Genomic DNA, 22,522 nt, shown 5'->3' with positions numbered 1-22,522 from the left:
GGTTCCAGGAGAAGGGGAACCTGGAAGTGCTCCTCTTTACTATCCAAAGCAAGCTCAGAGCTAACAACCAGAAACCATACGTGCCTCATGAAGGGAAACTCATCTCTGATATCAACAAGGTAATGAATACTGGTATACGTGGGAATAAGGAGTGTCTCAAATGCCTGAACAGATAATGCAATAGCTGGACATGTCTTGGCAAATATAAAACCCTTCTTTATCAGTATCAGTTTTTTTTTAAATGTAGCAAATCAGTGCAAATTACTACTCTTTATGTTTGTCACCATGCTGCATTATGGGTACATTTTCCTCTGTTTTTCATTTGGCTAGGCGTGGGAGAGGCTGGAGAAGGCGGAGCACGAGAGAGGTGTGGCCCTACGTCAGGAGCTGATTCGCCAGGAGAAGCTGGAGCTGCTGGCCCAGCGGTTTGACCACAAGACCACCATGAGACAGGCGTGGCTCAACGAGAACCAGCGCCTCGTGTCTCAGGTAGGGACCACAGGGCCACAGTGACTAATGTCTCTAACATATCAGACAGGGGCCATATCCTAACAGTCTTAAAGCAATAGTCTTATAATGTAGCTGTAGATTGAGAATGAAATGTCTTTAAAATGTATTTTAAGAACAATGGCCAAGTATTGTATAACATGAATGACGTTTAAATGGGCAATGGTATATTAAGATTTATTTTCATATGACTGCATTGCCCCGACTGAGTAAACCCTTCCACAATCACCTGCCTGTAGTTAAGTGATCCTCTGCCTGACTGAATGTCCCGTCCCACCAGGATAACTTTGGCTACGACCTGCCAGCGGTGGAGGCCGCCATGAAGAAGCACGAGGCCATTGAGGCAGACATCTCGTCGTACGAGGAGCGCATCGGGGTGGTGGTGGAGCTGGCTGGGGAGATGGAGACGGAGGGCTACTATGACATCCGGCGCATCTCGGCCCGCAAGGAGAACATCCTGGGCCAGTGGAGCCTGCTGAAGGAGCTGGTGGTGGGGAGGAAGGCCCGGTTGGAGAAGAACCTGGCTCTGCAGAAGACCTTCCAGGACATGGTCTATATGATCGACTGGATGGAGGACATGCAGGTGAGACAAGTATTTTGTCTTGCATTTTACGTTACATGAACACTATACTGTCTCCAAGTTGTGTCGACTCAACAGCATAGACTGTGGGTTGACATTTGTGTGCAAATGAAATGATAATGTGGAGATGCAGTACATGAAAAAACAGTGAGAAATCCTTGAGACGTTGACTTTTTAAGTTTTAGTACAGGCTACATGGTCAGGGGAAGCAGTGCTGAGTGTCAGAAAGGTGACCAAGGTCCCTCTCACCACAGGTCCAGCTCCTGTCCAAAGACTTCGGCAAGCATCTGCTGGAGGTGGATGACCTGCTGCAGAAACACAGCCTCCAGGAAGCTGACATCACAGCGCAGGCAGAGAGGGTGCAGACCCTTAACTCAGCCGCTCTCAAATTCACCACCATCGAAGGTAAGACGTCAGATGACTATGTTCACAGATCAGCTTTAGTGAGAAGTGGAATGTGCTTTGATAACAACGAGGTGATTTTGAGGGATGAAATATTTGGATTTGATAGGATTAGAAACACTGACTGGGCTGTTATGTCTCCCTTGGTCCTGGAAAAATTTTAAGAAAAACAAATGTTTTGTATTAAGAGTGTGTAGGAGTATAGTTTACTGTACATTGAGTGGTGAAGTTGGTCGTGGCACTTCCAGAGAGATCCACAAGAGGGCAATCATGACTTTCCACAACATATTTTCTGAAGAACCATTTACAATACAAAAGTGAAGGTTATTTCAATTTTGTGGATATTACAGTTATTTGGAAAACCTTATGCTCGTTTTATATCAGTAATAGGGTTTTTGTTTACATGCAAATTTCATTGTGTTTAAATACAGTCCCCCATATACACCTTTAATACAGACATATATATTGAGTGCTGTCCCCTGTCCCCTATTCTCTCTCCTTCCCAGGCTACCAGCCCTGTGACCCCCAGGTGATCTGCAACCGGGTCAACCATGTCAGCACCTGCCTGGAGGAGCTCAAGCAGCTGGCGGCCAAGCGGCACTCGGAGCTGGAGGAGTCTCAGCACCTCTGGGCCTTCTTCCAGGAGGTGGAGGAGTCCGAGGCCTGGATCCGCGAGAAGAGCTCCATCCTGGCCACCCAGACCTGCGGCAAGGACCTGAGCAGCGTGCTGCGGCTGCTCCAGAAACACAAGACCCTGGCTGGGGAGCTGCTGGCCCACCGCTCCCTCCTCCAACAGACCATGAAGAAGGGCAAGCAGATCCTGATGGAGAAGAGTTTCGGCACGGGGGGCATCCAGGAGCGCATCATGGAGGTGAAAGGGGAGTGGAAGAGGCTGGAGGACCAGGCGGCGCAGAGACTGGGCCACCTGCAGGAGGCACTCCATTTCTTCCAGTTCAGCACAGAGACGGACGACCTGCTGGCCTGGCTGCAGGACGCCTACCGCCTGGTTTCCAGCGAGGACTTTGGCCACGATGAGTACTCCACCCAGTCACTGCTCAAGAAGCACCGGGGTGTGTGCGAGGCCGTGGACAAGCACCGGATGCACGTGGTAACTCTGCGCAAACACATGGTGGCGCTGCCACTGCATTACCGGGAGCTGGACGAGGTGCAGTCGAGGATGGGCGAGGCGGAGCAGCTGTACACCGAGGTGGCCGAGGTGGCCGTCCTGAGGCAGCAGTGGCTGCACGACGCGCTGGCCGTCTACCTCATGTTCAGCGAGGTCAACGCCTGCGAGGTGTGGATCGACGAGAAGGAGCAGTGGCTCAACAAGATGGAGGTTCCAGAGAGGCTGGAGGACGTAGAGGTCATAGCCCACAGGTACAGCTCCCGTCTGGGGTGGACATCATAGGCAGAATGTTATATTTAAGTCATGCTTTTAGTTCTAAAGTTAGTCATGCGTTTTTCGGGAATCCGTTGCTCGAACCCTCCCCTCATAAGGGCGACATAACACTGTCATAGCAATGTCGTAATCAGTCATATCTAACTGATGGCTCTATTGCGTTTAAAACACACATTCTCCCTCCTCTCATGTCACACTCTCTGTAGGTTTGAGAGCCTGGACCAGGAGATGAACAGCCTAATGGGAAGGATCCTGGACGTGAACCAGATAGTGCAGCAGCTCCTGGACAGTGGTCACCCCAGCTCGACAGAGGTCAGAGGCTGTCAGGACCACCTCAACAGCAGGTAACACCAGCCCACTGTTCTCTGACTGACCAACTCTGGGGTGTATTTCACTAGGAACCAAACAGAAGCAAAAGGTCAAAACGGGGAAGGACTAATCTGAACTTTACCAACAAGAATGTTTTGTTACAGTTTGCTATGGTCTGCAGCAATCAATGCACCCCAGGTCTATTCCACAAGAAGACAATATGGGATGAAAATGGGACTTATCTGCATTGCGAAATAACATGGGAATTATGTTTAGTTGGATAGAGATTCATCAACACAGGTCATTTATTACAAAACTAAACACTACATAGGCTGCGTTTATACTGGCAGCCCAATTCTGAAAATAGCTGAACTGATTTGTCAAAAGACCAATTAATAAAAATAAATTAAAAGATCAGAATTGGGAAGCCTGTGTAAACACAGCCATAGAAACACATCTGTCAATCTATGTACAACACATGGTGCATAGTGCATTTATGATTTTTTTCCCCCCAAAGTGTTCCAGTTACCTCATTGCTAATTTCCTGCCAAATAAGGAAAGGGGGGAGGGGGGGGGGTACAGATTGGGAGCAACAGGAGCCACGATGATCACATGCTCCCTGCTGATAGAACTGGAAGGGGACCAGAGACCCTAGTGACACCATGGTGACACAGACAGACAGATCCAGAGCCAGGGTAGTGGATGATGGTTTTGGTGAAATGCTCCAGTGGCCCAGTTCCTCCTGACCTTGGCATACAGAGCCTATCTCAGGGTGACCATCTGTGTCGACTGCCTACCACACCGGGTGCAAGACCAACATGCCCAAAATGTGTTCTCTTTGGCTTTACTATATTCTCCCTCAGTCTCAAACTGTTATGGTTTTAGTTGTGACTAAGTATAGCATTCATGGATATTGTACATCTCTATGACATAGTTTCGGTAGACTTTGTCCTCTCTTGTTCAGGTTTGCTTCATGTTTTGACTATATCTGGTCAATGGTCCTATATATTATTGCTACCCTTTGAAGCCTCTGGCTCGGGGGTTTTGGCATGACGTCATGTTGGATATGCTTCGCTGAAGGAGTATAATTCATGCCTGTTCTTTTGCATGAAGACCATATTAATTGGCGTGGAAACAAGCTAGACACAGCCTGTGTCAAGACAAAACCCTTTGAGATGCAAATGACAACTAACAAACGAAACCAATGTCCCTCATTAATGCATTCGATCAATTGCACTATTGATTCCATCCTCTTGGGCTCTGTTGGTAAGTGAAAATAATATATATTTTAATAGTCTATATATTTTTCAAACATGAATTGTGACAATTGTAACAATAGTTAGTACTTAGTGTATGTTTTAGTATACTGACTGAATTATATGTGAATTAAAAGCTTAAAACAGATGCAGACTGACCCAGCCCCCTTCCCCACCCCTGCGCCCCTGTCTGTCCCCCCCCTCTCCCTACCACTGTGCCCCTTCCTATTAACCCCACACCCCTGGGCCCCTGTCTGCCCACTCCCCACCACTGTGCCCCTGTCTGTTACGTCCCCCTCCCCACCCCTGCGCCCCTGTCTGCCCCCCCCCCCTTCCTACCACTGTGCCCCTTCCTATTAACCCCACACCCCTGGGCCCCTGTTTGCCCACTCCCCACCACTGTGCCCCTGTCTGTTACGTCCCCCTCCCCACCCCTGTGGCCTTGTCTTTCCCCTCCCCCTCCCCACCCATGTGCCCCTGTCTGACCTCCCCACCCCTGTGCCCCCTGTCTGTCCCCTCTAGATGGAACCGGATCGTGGAGATGGTGGAGCAGAAAAAGGATCACCTGGACTCTGTCCTCCGTCTCCAGAACTACCTGCTGGAGTGTGCTGAGATCAAGTCTCAGATCCAGGAGAAGCGCAAGGCCATCGACGCCACTCAGTACGTGGGCAGTGACCTGGGCGGGATGCTGGCCCTGCAGCGCCGACTCTCCACCATGGAGGGGGCCCTGGCCGTGCTGGAGCCCAAGCTGCTTCACCTGCAGCAGGAGGCAGAGGAGCTGGCCATCTCGCACCCGGCCAAGGCCATGGAGGTCCTGGAGCACTTCGAGGGCATCAGTGTGGAGTGGGAGGAGCTGAAGCGCACGCTGCAGGGCTGCGAGGACTCTCTGATGGTGGCGGGGCGGCTGCAGCAGTTCATCCAGGACCTGGACTCCTTCCTGACGTGGCTGGTGCACACACAGACGGCGGCAGCTAGCGACGAGCTGCCCAACGCGCTGGAGGAGGCCGAGAGGCTGATCAACCGCCACGCGGCGCTGAAGGAGGAGATCGGGAGGTACGAAGAGGACTACGAGCGGCTGCAGGCGGTCAACGAGCTGCTGGAGGCCGAGGAGGCTCCGCTGCCATACGCAGCGCTGCAGCAGTGGCTCCAGAAGCTGGATGTGGGCTGGAACAAGCTGCTGGAGATGTGGGAGAGCCGGAGGGAGGTGCTGGTGCAGGCGCACATCTTCCACCTCTTCCTGAGGGACGTCAAGCAGGCCGAGGCCTTCCTCAACAACCAGGTCAGTTATCCTCTTGTTAGACATCCCAACACCAATATATCTATCAGCAATATCTAGTAGTTAGGCCTACATACTGTATGTTATGTGCTGAGTCAATTCATCCCAAATCATCTTCAGCTAATCTGTGTTATTAGTCAGTAATTCTTATTAAACATGAATTGCTAAAGACAGTACAATATGACTTCTGACTGTACTAGATTTGGATGCTGTGGAAGCGCAGTGCTATTGCAGTGAGGGTCAGTGCTATTACAGTGAGGGTCAGTGCTATTACAGTGAGGGTCAGTGCTATTGCAGTGAGGCTCAGTGCTATTGCAGTGAGGGTCAGTGCTATTGCAGTGAGGGTCAGTGCTATTGCAGTGAGGGTCAGTGCTATTGCAGTGAGGGTCAGTGCTATTGCAGTGAGGATCAGTGCTATTGCAGTGAGGATCAGTGCTATTGCAGTGAGGATCAGTGCTATTGCAGTGAGGATCAGTGCTATTGCAGTGAGGATCAGTGCTATTACAGTGAGTGGCCAGTGTTCTATAGATGTAATGCTGGCAGGGAAAACCCCAGGAATGCAATCTTAGAAAACAAGGTGCTATCTAGAACCTAAATGGGTTCTTCGGCTGTCCCCATAGGAGAACCCTTTGAATCATTGTTTTTTGTTCCAAGTAGCTCCCTTTTGAGTTCCATGTAGAACCCTTTACACAGAGGGTTCTACATGGAACACAACAGAGTTCTAACTGGAACCAAAAAGTGTTATACCTGGAATCGAAAAGGGTGTGGAAAGGGCATTGTGGAAATAATCAGAGGGATATTTTTATAGTTACACACAGCACAGTATACAGTGTGCCTGTGATCCCTAGCCTAGATGTGGAATTCATAGGTGGCTCCATAGCAGGAAATCCCAGCAAGATGTGATATTGGATATGACAGCACAACCAACGACCAGTCGTAAACCCGCAACATTGCAGGCCTGCAGCAAAACTAGTAGCTATCTTCTTGCACACTATTGTGAGGGAGGCAAAGCTTTGGCAATTTGGTCTTCACTGTGCCTATTAGGGGTCACAGGCTTGAGTGTCTGTATGTGGGTGTTTATACAGTATAATTGATCATGTTAAAATGTAAAAAAATGACATTGTTTTGCATTTAGTATCACAGTATCTCTTCCTTTATGTCATGTGTGCGACTATGTACAGTATAATCTATAGGCTGTGCTCTGCAGGCTGGAATATATGCATACTTTATACAGTGCACTCCATTGCAGGGTCTTTACATGCAGAAGATTCCAGTTGAAATGTCAAAAGGCACGCATTTCCCCTGACTTCTCTGTCCGTGTGTCGGAGCAAGTCTCTTCTGGTTTGGTTACAGACCTTTACCACAGATCCAGTTCTCCCTTTAGACCCCACAGTCACCGAACTACAGGCCAACGGATTTATTTTTGAATAGTTGTCAAACAAGGTGCCGCGGACTCGTTTTTTTGGTCTTTCGCCCATGTTTATCTCAACCTGTCTACCATACATGTAGGAATGTCCTTACACTATCGCTTTGCTTTACCTGTCATTGTGTTGAACACAACAATTCAGCATTCACAACTCAGACATCTCGGGCAGAGCTTTGTGGTCTGAAATAGAGCCTGAGAGGGTTGCTATTCTCATGCCATTCATTGATCAGTAAAACATTGTAGGGTTCCTTGCCAATAATGACTGAAACCTGACCTCGTTATAGTCCTTAGAGATCAGTTTATTTGTCATTCAGCCTAAATAGAATCTGCACCTTTTGCATGTACTAAACATGCTAATGTAGTTACTGATAAAATGCCATGAGATGATACCCATGTCTGTGAGCAAGGTTTCCCCCTACATACCACATAAGAGCTTACTACAGTAATATTCCCATTTTCTCTCTCAGTTTTACTTATATTCCCTCTACTCTCTTGTCCATTCTCCCCGCCCCCCTACCAGGAGTCAGCCTTGGCCCACGTTGAGCTCCCCGCCACGGTGGAGACGGTGGAGGCTGCCATCAAGAAGCACAAGGACTTCACCACCACCATGGAGCTCAACCTGCATCGCATCAAGGCTGTCATCGAGGCCGGAGAGAGCCTCATTAGCCAGAGCAACATCTACTCGGACCGTATCAGGGAGCGTGTGGACACCCTCGCCAACAGGTGGGTGGCGACATATAGGACTGTTCTTGTCTGACCATGCTATTGTATGTCAAAGCCATGTACAATCTTTCTTAAACATCTTTGACTATACATAGAAGAGCACGGCGGAATGAAAATGGAGGAATGAAAATGAAATGTGAGCGTAGGCCGATCCATATAGCAGCATGGCTGAATATTGACCTGTCCTTATTTATACAGGGGAGGGCGCTATGGTAAAGTCTGAAACGCATGAGGTAAAGGTAGAGGTATCACTTGTCACTTAGCAGAGGCACAGTACCATGCAGTACCAGTCGAAAGTTTGGACTCACCTACTCTTTCCAGGGTTTTTCTTTTTTTTTGACAATTTTCTACATTGTAGCATAATAGTGAAGACGTCAAAACTATGACATAACACATATGGAATCATGTAGCAACCAAAAAAGTGTTTATCAAATCAAAATATTTTTTAGATTTTAGATTCTTCAAAGTAGCCACCCTTTGCCTCGATGACAGCTTTGCACGCTATTCTATCAACCAGCTTCATGAGGTAGTCACCTGAAATGTGCCTTTCAATTAACAGGTGTGCCTTGTTAAAAGTTAATTTGTGGAATTTCTTTCCTTATTACGTTCCTTCTTAACTGAGCCAATCAGTTTTGTTGTGACAAGGTAGGGTTGGTATACAGAAGATAGCACTATTTGGTAAAAGTCCATATTATGGCAAGGACAGCTCAAATAAGAAAAGAGAAACAGTCCATCACTACTTTAATACATGAAGGTCAGTCAATACAGAACATTTCAAGAACTTTTAAAGTTTCTTCAGGTGCAGTCGCAAAAACCATCAAGCTCTATGATGAAACTGGCTCTCATGAGGACCGCCACAGGAAAGGAAGACCCAGAGTTACCTCTGTTCATTAGTTACCAGCCTCAGAAATTGCAGCCCAAATAAATGCTTCACAGAGTTCAAGTAACAGACACATCTCAACATCAACTGTTCAGTAACAGACACATCTCAACATCAATTGTTCAGAGGAGACTGTGTGAATTAGGCCTTCATGGTTGAATTGCTGCAAAGAAACCACTACAAAAGGACACCAATAATAAGAAGAGACTTGCTTGGGCCAAGAAACACGAGCAATGGACATTAGACCGGTGGAAATCTGTCCTTTGGTCTGATGAGTCCAAATGTGAGATTTTTGGTTCCAACCGCCGTGCCGTTGTAAGACGCAGAGTAGGTGAATGAATGATCTCCGCATGTGTGGTTCCCACTGTGAAGCATGGAGGAGGAGGTGTGATGGTGTAGGGGTGCTTTGCTAGTGACACTGTCAGTGATTTATTTAGAATTCAAGGCACACTTAACCAGCATGGTTACCACATCATTCTGCAGCGATACGCCATCCCACCTGCTTTGCGCTTAGTGGGACTATAATTTGATTTCAACAGGACAATGACCCAAAACACACCTCAAGGTTGTGTAAGGGCTATTTGACCAAGGAGAGTGATGAATTGCTGCATCAGATGACCTGTCCTCCACAATCACCCAACCTCAACCCAATTGAGATGGTTTGGGATGAGTTGGACCGCAGAGGGAAGGAAAAGCAACAAGTGCTCAGCATATGCAGGAACTCCTTCAAGACTTTTGGGAAAGCATTCCCGATGCAGCTGGTTGAGAGAATACCAAGAGTGTGCAAAGCTGTCATCAAGGCAAAGGGTGTCTACTTTGAAGAATCTAAATTAGAAAACATATTTTGATTTGTTTAACACTTGTTGGTTACTACATGATTCATAGTTTCATAGTTTTGATGTCTTCACTATTATTCTACAATGTAGAACATAGTGAAAATAAAGAAAAACCCTTGAATGAGTGGGTGTGTCCAAACTTTTGACTGGTACATTATATGAATGCACTATGGGTATTGAAATATTAAAATGCTGTTCAAATATGAGTTAGTTATACTGTAGTGATAACGAAGTGGTCTTAGGAGCAGGTGGGCTTCATAAACACAACGGTACACAGAGGAGACAAAGCATAAGCAACCGAAAAGAAACTCCCCTCGTTGATACTTTCTTTAACAGCAGAGCATGACATTCATACTGATGGGTGAGGCAAGGAGGGGCCTAGTTACCCCGTATTCAGCTCTCCACCCCAACAATAGCATGGGGCGACCACATGTTAGGGAGATATTTAGATGAGACCGTTGGGGGCGACTCATGCCTTTACAATGGACTGTTGTTCATTGTTGCTCGGTGTGCTGCACCAAAGCCATCGACATCATAGACTTACAGTTGCAGATACCAGTAGAGTGATTGATGAAGTGTGTGGATGAATCGAGCAGTGTGTGAATGAATGGCTTTATGTTTCTCTCCTCCACAGAGGCAACCAGAACCGGGAATTGGCCCAACAGTGGCTGGAGAGGCTCAACGGCCAGTGGGGGCTCCAGAGGTTACTACAGGACTGCCACGAGGTAGGACAAAACACAAATAGTGTCATGACCAACACTGGCATATCAATAACCAATGGGAGGTTGTATGGGTTCATGAAATGGCTGGGGTACAGAGCTATACTGTACTGTACATGTCTCTGCCTGGGACCACATGGGGTCAGGCTTAAACCTCCAGATGAATATCATATTGCGGGATCCTTCAGTGATATAAACTGAAACTCTGCTTAGCTGGGTGGGTTCTTGTCCTTCCTCAATCTTTATATCAGGGGTGACAAAATTGTTAATTTGTTTCAATGTAAGTTGAAGGATTTGAGCCAGCCGGCTGCTGTGTTAAATGCTTAACTTGGGGATGTGAGTGACAGACGAACTTGACTCATCTGAAGTTCCGACGTGATTGGATGTTGCTGGATCTTTCTGACGGGACAGTCCACTTCTGGCAAACCCGTTGAGAGAGGCTGACCTAGTTGATAGATACTTGTCATACGGTTGTAATTTGGTTGCAAAGGAAGAGGATGCTTTGCTGCGACATGACTTTGACTGCCATGTTGAAGCTGTGTGTCTGTGAGTCAGGACAGCCATATTCAGTGTCCAGTGCCCAACCTGGACGCATCAGCTGTATCAGGGGTTCCCGAGTGGTGAAGAGTCGCTGCAGACCCTGGTTCGATTCCAGGCTGTATTGCAAGCGGCCGTGATTTGGAATCCCATAGGACGGCACACGATTGGCCCAGCGTCGTTAGGGTTTGGCCGGGGTAGTAAAATAAGAATTTGTTCTTAACTGACTTGCTTAGTTTGATAAAATGTTTTAAATGAAAGGGTATTATAGTGTGCCCCAGAGCTACCCTAACTAACCCGGAGCTTTATTCCGTTTCTGCAACTTTCTCTCTGCCTGCCTTGCATCGAATAATTCACCACCACCTCCCTTCATCGTTTGTTCAGGGGAAAGGGCAGTGTATCTGTGTGAGAAGGCTTCCCTGCCTGTGTGTGGCCTACTGTATGAGAGGGATACACACTGCGACAGTTTGTACGAACGTGCAGAACCAAGTCGGTAGTGTGTTCTTAACTTTTACGCTTTCTATACAGCTGTACTGGCTTGGGAAGAAAGGGTTGATGCACGTCCAGCAGCTGGTTGTTACCCTGCTCCATTCTGAACCACAATTCCAGCAGAATTCTAGACTTTCCTAGTTCACTTGTCTATTGGCAGCGTCCCAAAAAACGTAGTGCATTATACACTTTAAAGGGAATCGTTTCCCTATAGATATGAGATGGCCCTTTTTAGCTCTATCTGTCCTGTTCTTTGAGTGAGATGGTAAGATGGAGCCATGAGGGGGAGGCCTGGTCACCCTGGTGATGACCCCCATGTAGGGACATCACATTGACCTGACTGTGGACTGGAGGCAGAGGCTCATCATCTCTAATAGCAGTGTTACCACTGGAGTCCATTTGATGAGCACCATTCCTATACTTCCACAAGCTGCTGCCTCCCAGTCTGCACATGGGCCCAATTCATTTGGAGTCCCAGGGGTGCTTTCTGCCTGTGATCCCCACTGAGTTCCTCTGGTCAGGAGGGCAGCATCCAGGGGTGAAAGGTTGAGGGGAAAAGCGGGGGCGTTGGAGAGGAATATGCCATGGACCCTTTGCACGACAGCAGAGCAGTAAATCTATCAAACCACAAATACAGTGGGGCTAAAAAGTATTTAGGCAGCCACCAATTGTGCAAGTTCTCCCACTTAAAAAGATGAGAGAGGCCTGTAATTCTCCTCACAGGTACACTTCAACTATGACAGACAAAATGAGAAAAAAAAATCCAGAAAATCACATTGTAGGATTTTTAATTAATTTATTGGCAAATTATGGTGGAAAATAAGTATTTGGTCACCTACAAACAAGCAAGATTTCTGGCTCTCACAGACCTGTAACTTCTTCTTTAAGAGGCTCCTCTGTCCTCCACTAGTTACCTGTATTAATGGCACCTGTTTGAACTTGTTATCAGTACAAAAGACACCTGTCCACAACCTCAAACAGTCACACTCCAAACTCCACTATGGCCAAGACCAAAGAGCTGTCAAAGGACACCAGAAACAAAAATGTAGACCTGCACCAGGCTGGGAAGACTGAATCTGCAATAGGTAAGCAGCTTGATTTGAAGAAATCAACTGTGGGAGCAATTATTAGGAAATGGAAGACATACAAGACCACTGATAATCTCCCTCGATCTGGGGCTCCACGCAAGATCTCACCCCGTGGGGTCAAAATGATCACAAGAACAGTGAGCAAAAATCCCAGAACCACACAGCGGGACCTAGTGAATGACCTGCAGAGAGCTGGGACCAAAGTAACAAAGCCTACCATCAGTAACACACTACGCCGCCAGACGTGCCAGACGTGTCCCCCTGCTTAAGCCAGTACATGTCCAGGTCCGTCTGAAGTTTGCTAGAGAGCATTTGGATGATCCAGAAGAAGATTGGGAGAATGTCATATGGTCAGATTAAACCAAAATATATTTTTTTTGTAAAAACTCAACTCATCGTGTTTGGAGGACAAAGAATGCTGAGTTGCATCCAAAGAACACCAAACTTACTGTGAAACTTGGGGGTGGAAACATCATGGTTGGGGGCTGCTTTTCTGCAAAGAGACCAGGACGACTGATCCGTGTAAAGGAAAGAATGAATGGGGCCATGTATCGTGAGATTTTGAGTGAAAACCTTCCGTCAGCAAGGGCATTGAAGATGAAACATGGCTGGGTCTTTCAGCATGACAATGATCCCAAACATACCGCCCAGGCAACGAAGGAGTGGCTTCGTAAGAAGCATTTCAAGGTCCTGGAGTGGCCTAGCCAGTCTCCAGATCTCAACCCCATAGAAAATCTTTGGAGGGAGTTGAAAGTCCGTGTTGCCTAGCAACAGCCCCAAAACATCACTGCTCTAGAGGAAATCTGCATGGAGGAATGGGCCAAAATACCAGCAACAGTGTGTGAAAAAAAAGACATACAGAAAACGTTTGACCTCTGTCATTGCCAACAAAGGGTATATAACAAAGTATTGAGATATACTTTGGTTATTGACCAAATACTTATTTTCCACCATAATTTGCAAATAAATTCATAAAAAATCCTACAATGTGATTTTCTGGATTTTTTTTCTCAATTTGTCTGTCATAGTTGAAGTGTACCTTTGATGAAAATTACAGGCCTCTCTCATCTTTTTAAGTGGGAGAACTTGCACAATTGGTGGCTGACTAAATACTTTTTTGCTCCACTGTATATCACCCCCCCCCCGCTCAGAGATGTAATTGTGCAGAGCATTCCCCCTGGTGACGCCTCACAGCAGCGTAGGATCTCTCTCTCTCTCACTCTCTCTTTGCTGCTCAACCACTCCCCCCTCCCTTCCTTTCGCCCCTCCTCTCTCCCTCTTTGGCTCTCCCTCTTTGGCTCTCCCTCACTGGCTCTCCCTCGCTGGCTCTCCCTCGCTGGCTCGATCCAGTGCAAGCTTTCTATCACCTCGCTCTGCTCAGCCACTGCAGCAGCAGCAGGGTTGGGGAAACTGGGGCTTGTGACAGCCCGGAATACAGCCCTGTGCAGCTGGAAGAGGCAAGGACTGCAGCAGAGAGACAAACCAAGAGAGAGAGAGAGAGGCAGGAAGGCAAAAGGAAACGGGTTGGGGATTGGGGGTGGAGAAGAAGGGCAATACGAATGTGATAGAGGAGTCGTGAGGTGCTCTGAAGAGCGATGAGCGAGTCTGGATTTATTTGGAGCCAGAGGAGCAGAATCTCTCCACCATCCTCCCTCCTCGACACTATCAAAAACCAGCCCCCTCCTCCCATATCCCATCCCTCCCTCCCTCCCTCTCTTCACAGCATCACTACCCACAACCACTGAGCCTCCAGGCCATCGCTGATGCTTCCGAATCCCAGCCCGTCCTCCACCAGACTGCTCGCTGTAGGTGGGGGCTGAATGAGGGGGAGAGTAGAGGGTTCATGGGGAGGGGCAAACCTGCTTCTGGAGCCTGCCATTTTATTGTTTTGGGGAGATTTTTAATTTCTCAATTTCTCATTCTCTCGTCACTGGTCCGCCTCCTCCTCGTCTTTATCCCTTTCTCTGGATTGAACATGCCAGCCACGGCAACGCGCCACGGCAACACGGCAACGCGCCACGGCAGAAGAGAGGCTAATGTAGCTTCTGCATCATCTTATCCCCGTTTTTTTTATTTCTAGGAGCAGCTTTGCCTTGCTGCTCGTTTGTTTTGATTCCTCCAGCGTCTCCCTCTCTGACTGTGGAGGATTTGTGCTTTATTCCTACCTGGACGGGCAGGTCGAGGATGTGGATACGTACGGCCACCCGTCACAACCCGATGGGCCGTCCCTGTTAAACGCTGCCTGCCGGTAAATGAAACATTTCCCGTTAGATGTTAGGGGAGTAGCAGTCAAGGACGGGAGAGCCTAGTGCAGAAGATGGGGGTGGAAATATGTGGGTGGCAGGCAGGAGATAGAGATATTTTGTTCTTTTTACATTGCTTGTACAGATGATGTTGAATGGGCAGGGATATTTGCAAGTTATTTTTATATGTTTGGCCTTGACTGTAATGGTCAGCTTGCTTTTGTACCAAATGTGCCAATGGATTATGTGCTTGTGTAGAGGTGTGCTTTTGCGTGTTCTGTGTACATGTGAATGAATTCCTGTTACCATGTGTATGCTTGTGTGGTACAACACACGTGTCTGCGTACATGTGTCTGCTGTATGTGTTTAACATGCATGTGCTTGACATTGTGTGTGTCTCTGTGTTCATGCGTTTGGATGATTGCTTTTCTATTCTTTCTCTGCGTGTTTATTTTTGACCCGTTGTTTGCATTGATCTTTTAGTTTTTCACATGACTATGGTCATATGTTCAGCCTGAATACATCTCTGTGTGTGCTTGTACAGGTATTGTGTGTGTGTGTGTGTGTGTGTGTGTGTGTACAGACGTGACTGCATGTGAGTGTGTGTGTGTGTGTGTGTCTCTATGTATGTGGGCATCTATGATACTCTGCATGCATCTGTTAGTAGCCTATATTGTAACCCTAGATGACAGTACAAATGCATTGAGTGGCATGATCGTCCTGTACTGACAGCTCCCTTGTCCCTCAGCTTGGAGACTGGGTGGCAGAGAAGATGCTCATGGCTCGTGACACGTCCCGCGATGAGACGCAGAAGCTGCACAAGAAGTGGCTGAAGCACCAGGCCTTCATGGCCGAGCTGTCCCAGAACAAGGAGTGGCTGGAGAAGATCGAGAGGGTGAGTAGAGTATAGTACTGCTGGGGCTCTACACAGAGGCGGAGGTGGGTATCTACCATGGGCTGATGCTCAGGAATGGGGAAGGGGAGACTGAGCTGGCTGCTCTGTTGGTGGTGGTGTTGGTGGTGGTGGTAGAGTTTTGGGTGTGTGCTAATTGGGGATGGGGGGCGAGTTAGTGTCAACTCATTATTGCTATGTCATTTGTTTTGTTTGTAGGATAAAAAATAAATACAAAGTTCCTTGTTACAATGTGATCAGACCAGTGTTTATGTTGTATATAATCAAATAACGACATTATCTGCAATATTTGTGGTCCGTAATGATTTGATTTGCTCTTAAAGGATTCTAAGGATTATTATTCTTTTAAAGGATTATTTCTAAGCCTGTTTCGAGAGTGACACAGCAAACGAGCACAAACTTGACGAGAATTGCCATCTGGTTTACCATTAGTTGAATTAAAGGACAATCACAGGCACTGAGAGTTGATGGTTGAGCGTGTCAGTGAATCGTCTCTAAGAGCTTTGATGAACCCAGAGATGCCCTGATGTGCCTATGAGCACGAACGGCTTCGCCTGAAATCGCCACTGGTCACATCACCACATCATATCTGTGGGCCCTGCCTGCCCTATCAGATTGATACAAACTGTAACATCAGTGGAATAATTGCTTTAGGCAAGTAGTACAAGTACACCCACTGGCTCGGACGTGGCTCATTATACCCTGCGATATCAATCCTATTCCCACTAATCGGAGCAAGGCTGCACGAGATGCACATGGCGTGGAAAAGCAAACGTTTTCATCGAAAGTTCGGACACTGTGCATTTGTACACTGTGCATTTGTACACTGTGCATTTGCACACTGTGCATTTGTACACTGTGCATTTGCACACTGTGCATTCGCACACTGCGTTCGTACACTGTGCAAATGGATTTGGGAACATGGTTGCCATTAGACCTAAGTATATCCAGAAGTGTAATATAGCAGTGGAGGCTGCTGAGGGGAGGGCGGCTCATAATAATGGCTGGAATGGAGTCAATGGAGTGGTATCAACCACATGGAAACCCCACCTTTTGATGTGTTTGATGTCATTCCATTGACTCCATTCCAGGCATTATTAGAAGCCCCTCAGTGACGTCATCGAGGCTGAGTCTAAGTGGTACGGTCCGTTTTGGATTCAAATTCAGGTCATCTGCATAGCTAGATACTGGAGTGTTATTGGAAGGTGCTTACTGCAGCTGCTGTGCAAGGGAACGATCGCTTGGAGGCACACCCATTGGCATGCCTATGATCTCAGTAGAATAATTGGCAGCATGTAATTTGTATACAGCTCCTCTTACAGTAAAGTATTTCTAGGTACAGTGTGATTAGCCACGTCTCCCAGCGATGCTGTGTATCCAAACAGAAACACAGTTTACTCCCCCGGGGCTCCGTCATAGCGTTGGTGGGAAAACAAATGAAACGCGGAGAGACAGGCACCCTAAATGCACCGTAACACAGCTGCACTGTGTGTGTGTGTGTGTGTGTGTGTGTGTGTGTGTGTGTGTGTGTGTGTGTGTGTGTGTGTGTGTGTGTGTGTGTGTGTCATTTGAAACCATGTCAACTGGTGACCTGCTCTGTGTGTGAGAGAGTCTGGGGGTCGGAATGCCTGATATCTGAAAAATCCAATTAAAAATCGAATATTTATATTATGGATGACTCTAGGTCGGAATCCATTAATGTTTAGAACCATAGTGGTTCATGGATATACACTATCTTTGCTTGACAATTTCAAACTCAGACCAACGATTCAGGATAATGACCAGGGTTTTGTTCTCAGATTGAGACATGAATATCGGATATGCCTTTATATCAGAGTATTTTAGAAAGAGTAGCCTTTGTTCTGAATATTTAAACCTACACTGCATATATATAAATCTGTAGGTATTATATATATTAACACTGTAGGCTATACCATAATATTGAATAACAGTGGAGAGGTTTCATATTTGAAAACATTCTATTGTACTTACACAGCTTACATTTTTCTATGAAATCAGAATAGTTTGTAATACGGGCAGTTTTCACTGGTATTCTGTCTCATATATTTTCTCATCTGGGTTGGTACACTCTGACCTGCCTATAGATTTCCCTCAGTAACGGCAACACTTTGAGATCGCGGTACGTAGCCCTCTGTAAAGGGCAAGTTGGTGGTCTTATGTGAGTTCAAGTCTATTGCATAGAGCCAATGTATAGATAAAACTACCCAAAGATTTCCTGAGGGGACAGCCCTAGCAAGCTGGAGCTGTGATAAATCTGTTGGGTCAGCGCTGGTGTTACAACCATATTGGTTTGAGTTAGGGTGGTCCTGGGAAACATTATTTTCCCCCTCCTGGATTTTCATGAGCTGTGTTCTCTATCGAACAATTTACCCAAAGCAAATCGGTTATATACAGTTGAAGTCGGAAGTTTACATACACCTTAGCCAAATACATTTAAACTCAGTTTTTCACAATTCCTGACATTTAATCCTAGTAAAAATATCCTGTCTTAGGTCAGTTAGGAACACCACTTTATTTTAAGAATATGAAAAAATTTAAGAATAATAGTAGAGAGAATAATTTATTTCAGCTTTTATTTCTTTCATCACATTCCCAGTGGGTCAGAGGTTTACATATACTCAATGAATATTTGGTAGCATTGCCTTTAAATTGTTTAACTTGGGTCAAACATTTTGGGTAGCCTTCCACAAGCTTCCCACAATAAGATGGGTGAATTTTGGCCCATTCCTCCTGACAGAGCTGGTGTAACTGAGTCAGGTTTGTAGGCCTCTTTGCTCCAAATGCTTTTTCAGTTCTGCCCACAAATTATCTATAGGATTAAGGTCAGGGTTTTGTGATGGCTACTCCAATATCTTGACTTTGTTGTCCTTTTTGCCACAACTAAAGGAAGTATGCTTGGGGTCATTGTCCATTTGCAAGACACATTTGCGACCAAGCTTTAACTTCCTGACTGATGTCTTGAGATGTTGGTTCAATATATCCACATAATTTTCCGTCCTCATGATGCCATTTATTTTGTGAAGTGCACCAGTCCCTCCTGCAGCAAAGCACCCCCACCACATGATGCTGCCACCCCCATGTTTCACGGTTGGGATGGTGTTCTTCGGCTTGCAAGCCACCCCCTTTTTCCTCCAAACATAACGATGGTCATTATGGCCAAACAGTTCTATTTTTGCTCAGATCAGAGGACATTTCTCCAAAAGTACGATCTTTGTCCCCATGTGAAGTTGCAAACCGTAGTCTGGCTTTTTTTATGGCGGTTTTGGAGCAGTGGCTTCTTCCTTGCTGAGCGGCCTTTCAGGTTATGTCAATATAGCACTCGTTTTACTGTGGATATAGATACTTTTGTACCTGCTTCCTCCAGTATCTTCACAAGGTCCTTTGCTGCTGTTCTGGGATTGATTTGCACTTTTCACACCAAAGTACGTTCACCTCTAGGTGACAGAACGCATCTCCTTCCTGAGCGGTTTGACGTTTGCGTGGTCCCATGGTGTTTATACTTGCGTACTATTGTTTGTACAGATGAACGTGGTACCTTCAGGCGTTTGGAAATTGCTCCCAAGGATGAACCAGACTTGTGGAGGTCTACAATATTTTTTCGGAGTTCTTGGCTGATTTCTTTAGATTTTCCCATGATGTCAAGCAAAGAGGCATTGCGTTTGAAGGTAGGCCTTGAAACACATCTACAGGTACACCTCCAATTGACTCAAATGATGTCAATTAGCCTATCAGAAGCTTTTAAAGCCATGACATCATTTTCTGGAATTTTGCAAGCTGTTTAAAGGCACAGTCAACTTGTAAACTTCTGACCCACTGGAATTGTGATACAGTGAATTATATGTGGAATAATCTGTCTGTAAACAATTGCTGGAAAAAATGACTTGTGTCATGCACAAAGTTGATGTCCTAACCGACTTGCCAAAACTATAGTTTGTTAAGAAGAAATGTGTGGAGTGGTTGAAAAACGAGTTTTAATGACTCCAACCTAAGTGTATGTAAACTGACTTCAACTGTATGAAAGGGTCTAGGACTGTCTCCAAGGTTTTGAGTAGCTAAAGTATAGGCCTTTATAGCAGCTAGAATCTCTGGTGTTACTGAACGCCCCAGCCTTTTGATGCAGGTGACCCTCTTACCCTGTAACTGTCAGGTGATTTACATTTTTTCGTGGTGGATTTTCTCCCTGACATCACATGCCCGGCAGCTATTGGAAGGTGCAACTTTGCCAAGTGGACGGATATGTGCCCGAGCTTGCACTGGTTGCCAGGCAACAGCCTGTCCCCTCCCAGAATACCTCATGTATGAAGGTCATTTGTCCTGCTTCTCTCCCATATCTCTGAAACCAGGAAGTGAAACCAGCAGGAAGTGACATGTTAAAGGGCTACCGTGAAGAGTATCATAAAATGTTTGACTGTACAGATAAAGGATGAAAAAGTGTGAAAATGTTCTGGAAAGAGCATCTGCTAAATTACTAAAATGTGAGAAAATGTCCTATAAATAGAGGTGTTAATTACACGGATCTGATGCAGGTGAGAAGACTGGATGTGAGAACAACCCGTGTCTGTGGGTGTCTTAACCTAATTTTGGAAGTGCAGAATTGAAGATGCTTAAAAGTGCTTGTCCCTGCAGTGTGGATTGTAATCATTGGATCTAGTGCTTGTCCCTGCAGTGTGGAACTTTTTATAAATGGGGCCTGCCACTGTTTCTCTCAAAGCTGTTGCTACCCAAAGCCCAATGGGCTCCTATTTACTCTTTCCCCTCGTTTTTCAGTTATTTCATTGGCCCCTTACTATTTTACAAGGGACCTCCGGGACAAGTTGCAAAAGTGACTCTCTCTCTTTTGTTTCGGTGTTTGTGTGTGTGGTTGCATTGAGCATGCATGCGTGCATGCGTGTGTGTGTGTTTGGGATTATGTATGATGGAAAGCAGTCATCATTACCAGTAGCTACCCTGACACTACATTAATAGTGATGCCATAACAACAACATAAGCACTGCATTTTATAATTGCATCTCCATCTGTTTAGGTCCTTGGCGTCCCACGACTAGCGTCCTACACACACACTCACCCTCTTTTCTTAACCCCTTTGGGAGTAAAGTTTGACCCATGTGTTTTTGCCGGCGCTGCAATATAAAGGGGCTTGTGAGCTGAGAGGGAGAGTGAGCAGAGAGCAGGCAGAGTGGGAGAACAGTCAGAGCCTCCTCAACTACAGCACATAGCAGGGAGGTAGAGGGAGGCAGATAGACAATTATGTCAAACAGTTCCATGTTCCAACACTGTCAGGACATTGCTAATACCCAGCTATCACAGTGTCCTCATAACGGTTTGTGGAACATTGCTGTAACGCTGTGGCACCGATTCTTCACAATATATTGGCTACATTTTTGCTTTTCTTAATACAGGATACTGTGCTACAATATTACGGGAAAGCCAAGTGTATTATGTAGGCTTGTGAAGTTGAACCAGTGGTAGGCGCGACCTGTGCACAGTCAAAAGAAAACGCCATGCTTGCTAACTTAGTTAGCTATGTGATTAAATGGAACTGTTATAGACTGTTTTTTTCTTTTACAAGCAAGAGAAATAAACACTCACACTGTACTGAGTGAATGAACAAAAACAATCAAGATTATGAATTAGGCTGCTTGAGAAGGTTGGAACAACCTGCCTGCACATTGCTGGAAGTACAATAGACCAGTGCATTCAGAAAGTATTCTCACCCCTTGACTTTTTCCACATTTTGTTGCGTTACAGCCTGAATTTAAAATGGATGAAATAGAAATTTGGTGTCACTGGCTCTAGACACAATACCCCATAATATCAAAGTGGAAGTATGTTTTTAGACATTTTTAAACATTAATTAAAAATTAAAAGCTGAAATGTCTTGGATCGATAAGTGTTCAACCCCTTTGTTATGACAAGCCTAAATAAGTTCAGGAGTAAAAATGCGCCTAACAAGTCATACTAAGTTGCATGGACTCTATGCTTGCAATAATCATGTTTTAACATGATTCTTAAATGACTACCTCACCTCTTTACCCCACACATACTGTACAATTATCTGTAAGGTCCCTCAGTGAAGCAATGAATTTCGAACAGAGATTCAACCACAAAGACAAGGGAGGTTTTCCACTGCCTAGGAAAGGAAGGCACCTATTGGATGGATTGGGTAGAAAGAAGCAGGCATTGAATATCAAATCCAATTGAATGTCATTTGTCACATGCGCCGAATACAACAGTGAAATGCTTACTTACAAGACTTTAACCAACAATGCAGTTTTAAGAAAAATAAGTGTTAAGTAAAAAATAAAATAACAAATCATTAAAGAACAGGAGTAAAATAACAGTATTGAGGCTATATACAGGGGGTACCGGTATAGAGTCAATGTGCGGAGGCACCGGAATATCCCTTTGAGCATGGTGAAGTTATTAATTATACTTTTGATGGTGTATCAATTATACACCCAATCACTACAAAGATACAGCCTTCCTAACTCAGTTGCCGAAGAGGAAGGAATAAAATTTTAAAAAAGTACAACTGCCAAAAATGTACAACTGCCAAAAGGAATGAACTTTACATTCTGAATGCAAAGTGTTATGTTTGAGACAAATCCAACACAATCCATCACTGAGTACCACTCTTCATATTTTCAAGTATGGTGGTGGCTGCATCGTGTTATGGGTATTCTTGTCATCGGCAAGGACCAGGGAGTTTTTTAGGATAAAAATAAACGGAATAGAGCTAAGCACAGGTAAAATCCTAGAGGTAAACCTTGTTCAGTCTGTTTTCCATCAGACACTGGGAGACAAATTCACCTTTCAACAGGACAATAACCTAAAACCAGAGGCCAAATATACACTGGAGTTGCTTACCAAGATGACATTGAGTTGCCTATAGTTACAGTTTTGACTTAAATCAGAATA

The 22,522-nt window shown here is 45.7% G+C and overlaps 1 protein-coding gene across 8 annotated transcripts in view; it reads left to right on the top strand.

The window, feature by feature from the left end:
• The window catches only part of LOC110503306 (spectrin beta chain, non-erythrocytic 4), a 71,248-nt gene that overhangs the window by 27,743 nt on the left and 20,983 nt on the right, over window positions 1-22,522 (top strand). For all 8 annotated transcript variants that reach the window (XR_005039326.1, XM_036961357.1, XM_036961360.1 and 5 more), the window contains exons 10-19: window positions 2-119; window positions 331-489; window positions 788-1,090; window positions 1,342-1,492; window positions 1,996-2,866; window positions 3,095-3,232; window positions 4,976-5,732; window positions 7,676-7,878; window positions 10,229-10,319; window positions 15,419-15,565. Coding sequence is in view for 7 of the 8 variants with exons in the window: in XM_036961357.1 (XP_036817252.1) it covers window positions 2-119; window positions 331-489; window positions 788-1,090; window positions 1,342-1,492; window positions 1,996-2,866; window positions 3,095-3,232; window positions 4,976-5,732; window positions 7,676-7,878; window positions 10,229-10,319; window positions 15,419-15,565 (2,938 nt within the window). In the remaining variant the exon portion in view is untranslated. The remainder of the gene's footprint in view (window position 1; window positions 120-330; window positions 490-787; window positions 1,091-1,341; window positions 1,493-1,995; window positions 2,867-3,094; window positions 3,233-4,975; window positions 5,733-7,675; window positions 7,879-10,228; window positions 10,320-15,418; window positions 15,566-22,522) is intronic.

The sequence above is a fragment of the Oncorhynchus mykiss genome, chromosome 24 (genome assembly GCF_013265735.2).
Source record: "Oncorhynchus mykiss isolate Arlee chromosome 24, USDA_OmykA_1.1, whole genome shotgun sequence".
NCBI classification, from domain to species: Eukaryota; Metazoa; Chordata; class Actinopteri; order Salmoniformes; family Salmonidae; genus Oncorhynchus; species Oncorhynchus mykiss.
This window is presented reverse-complemented; position numbering and strand designations above follow the sequence as displayed.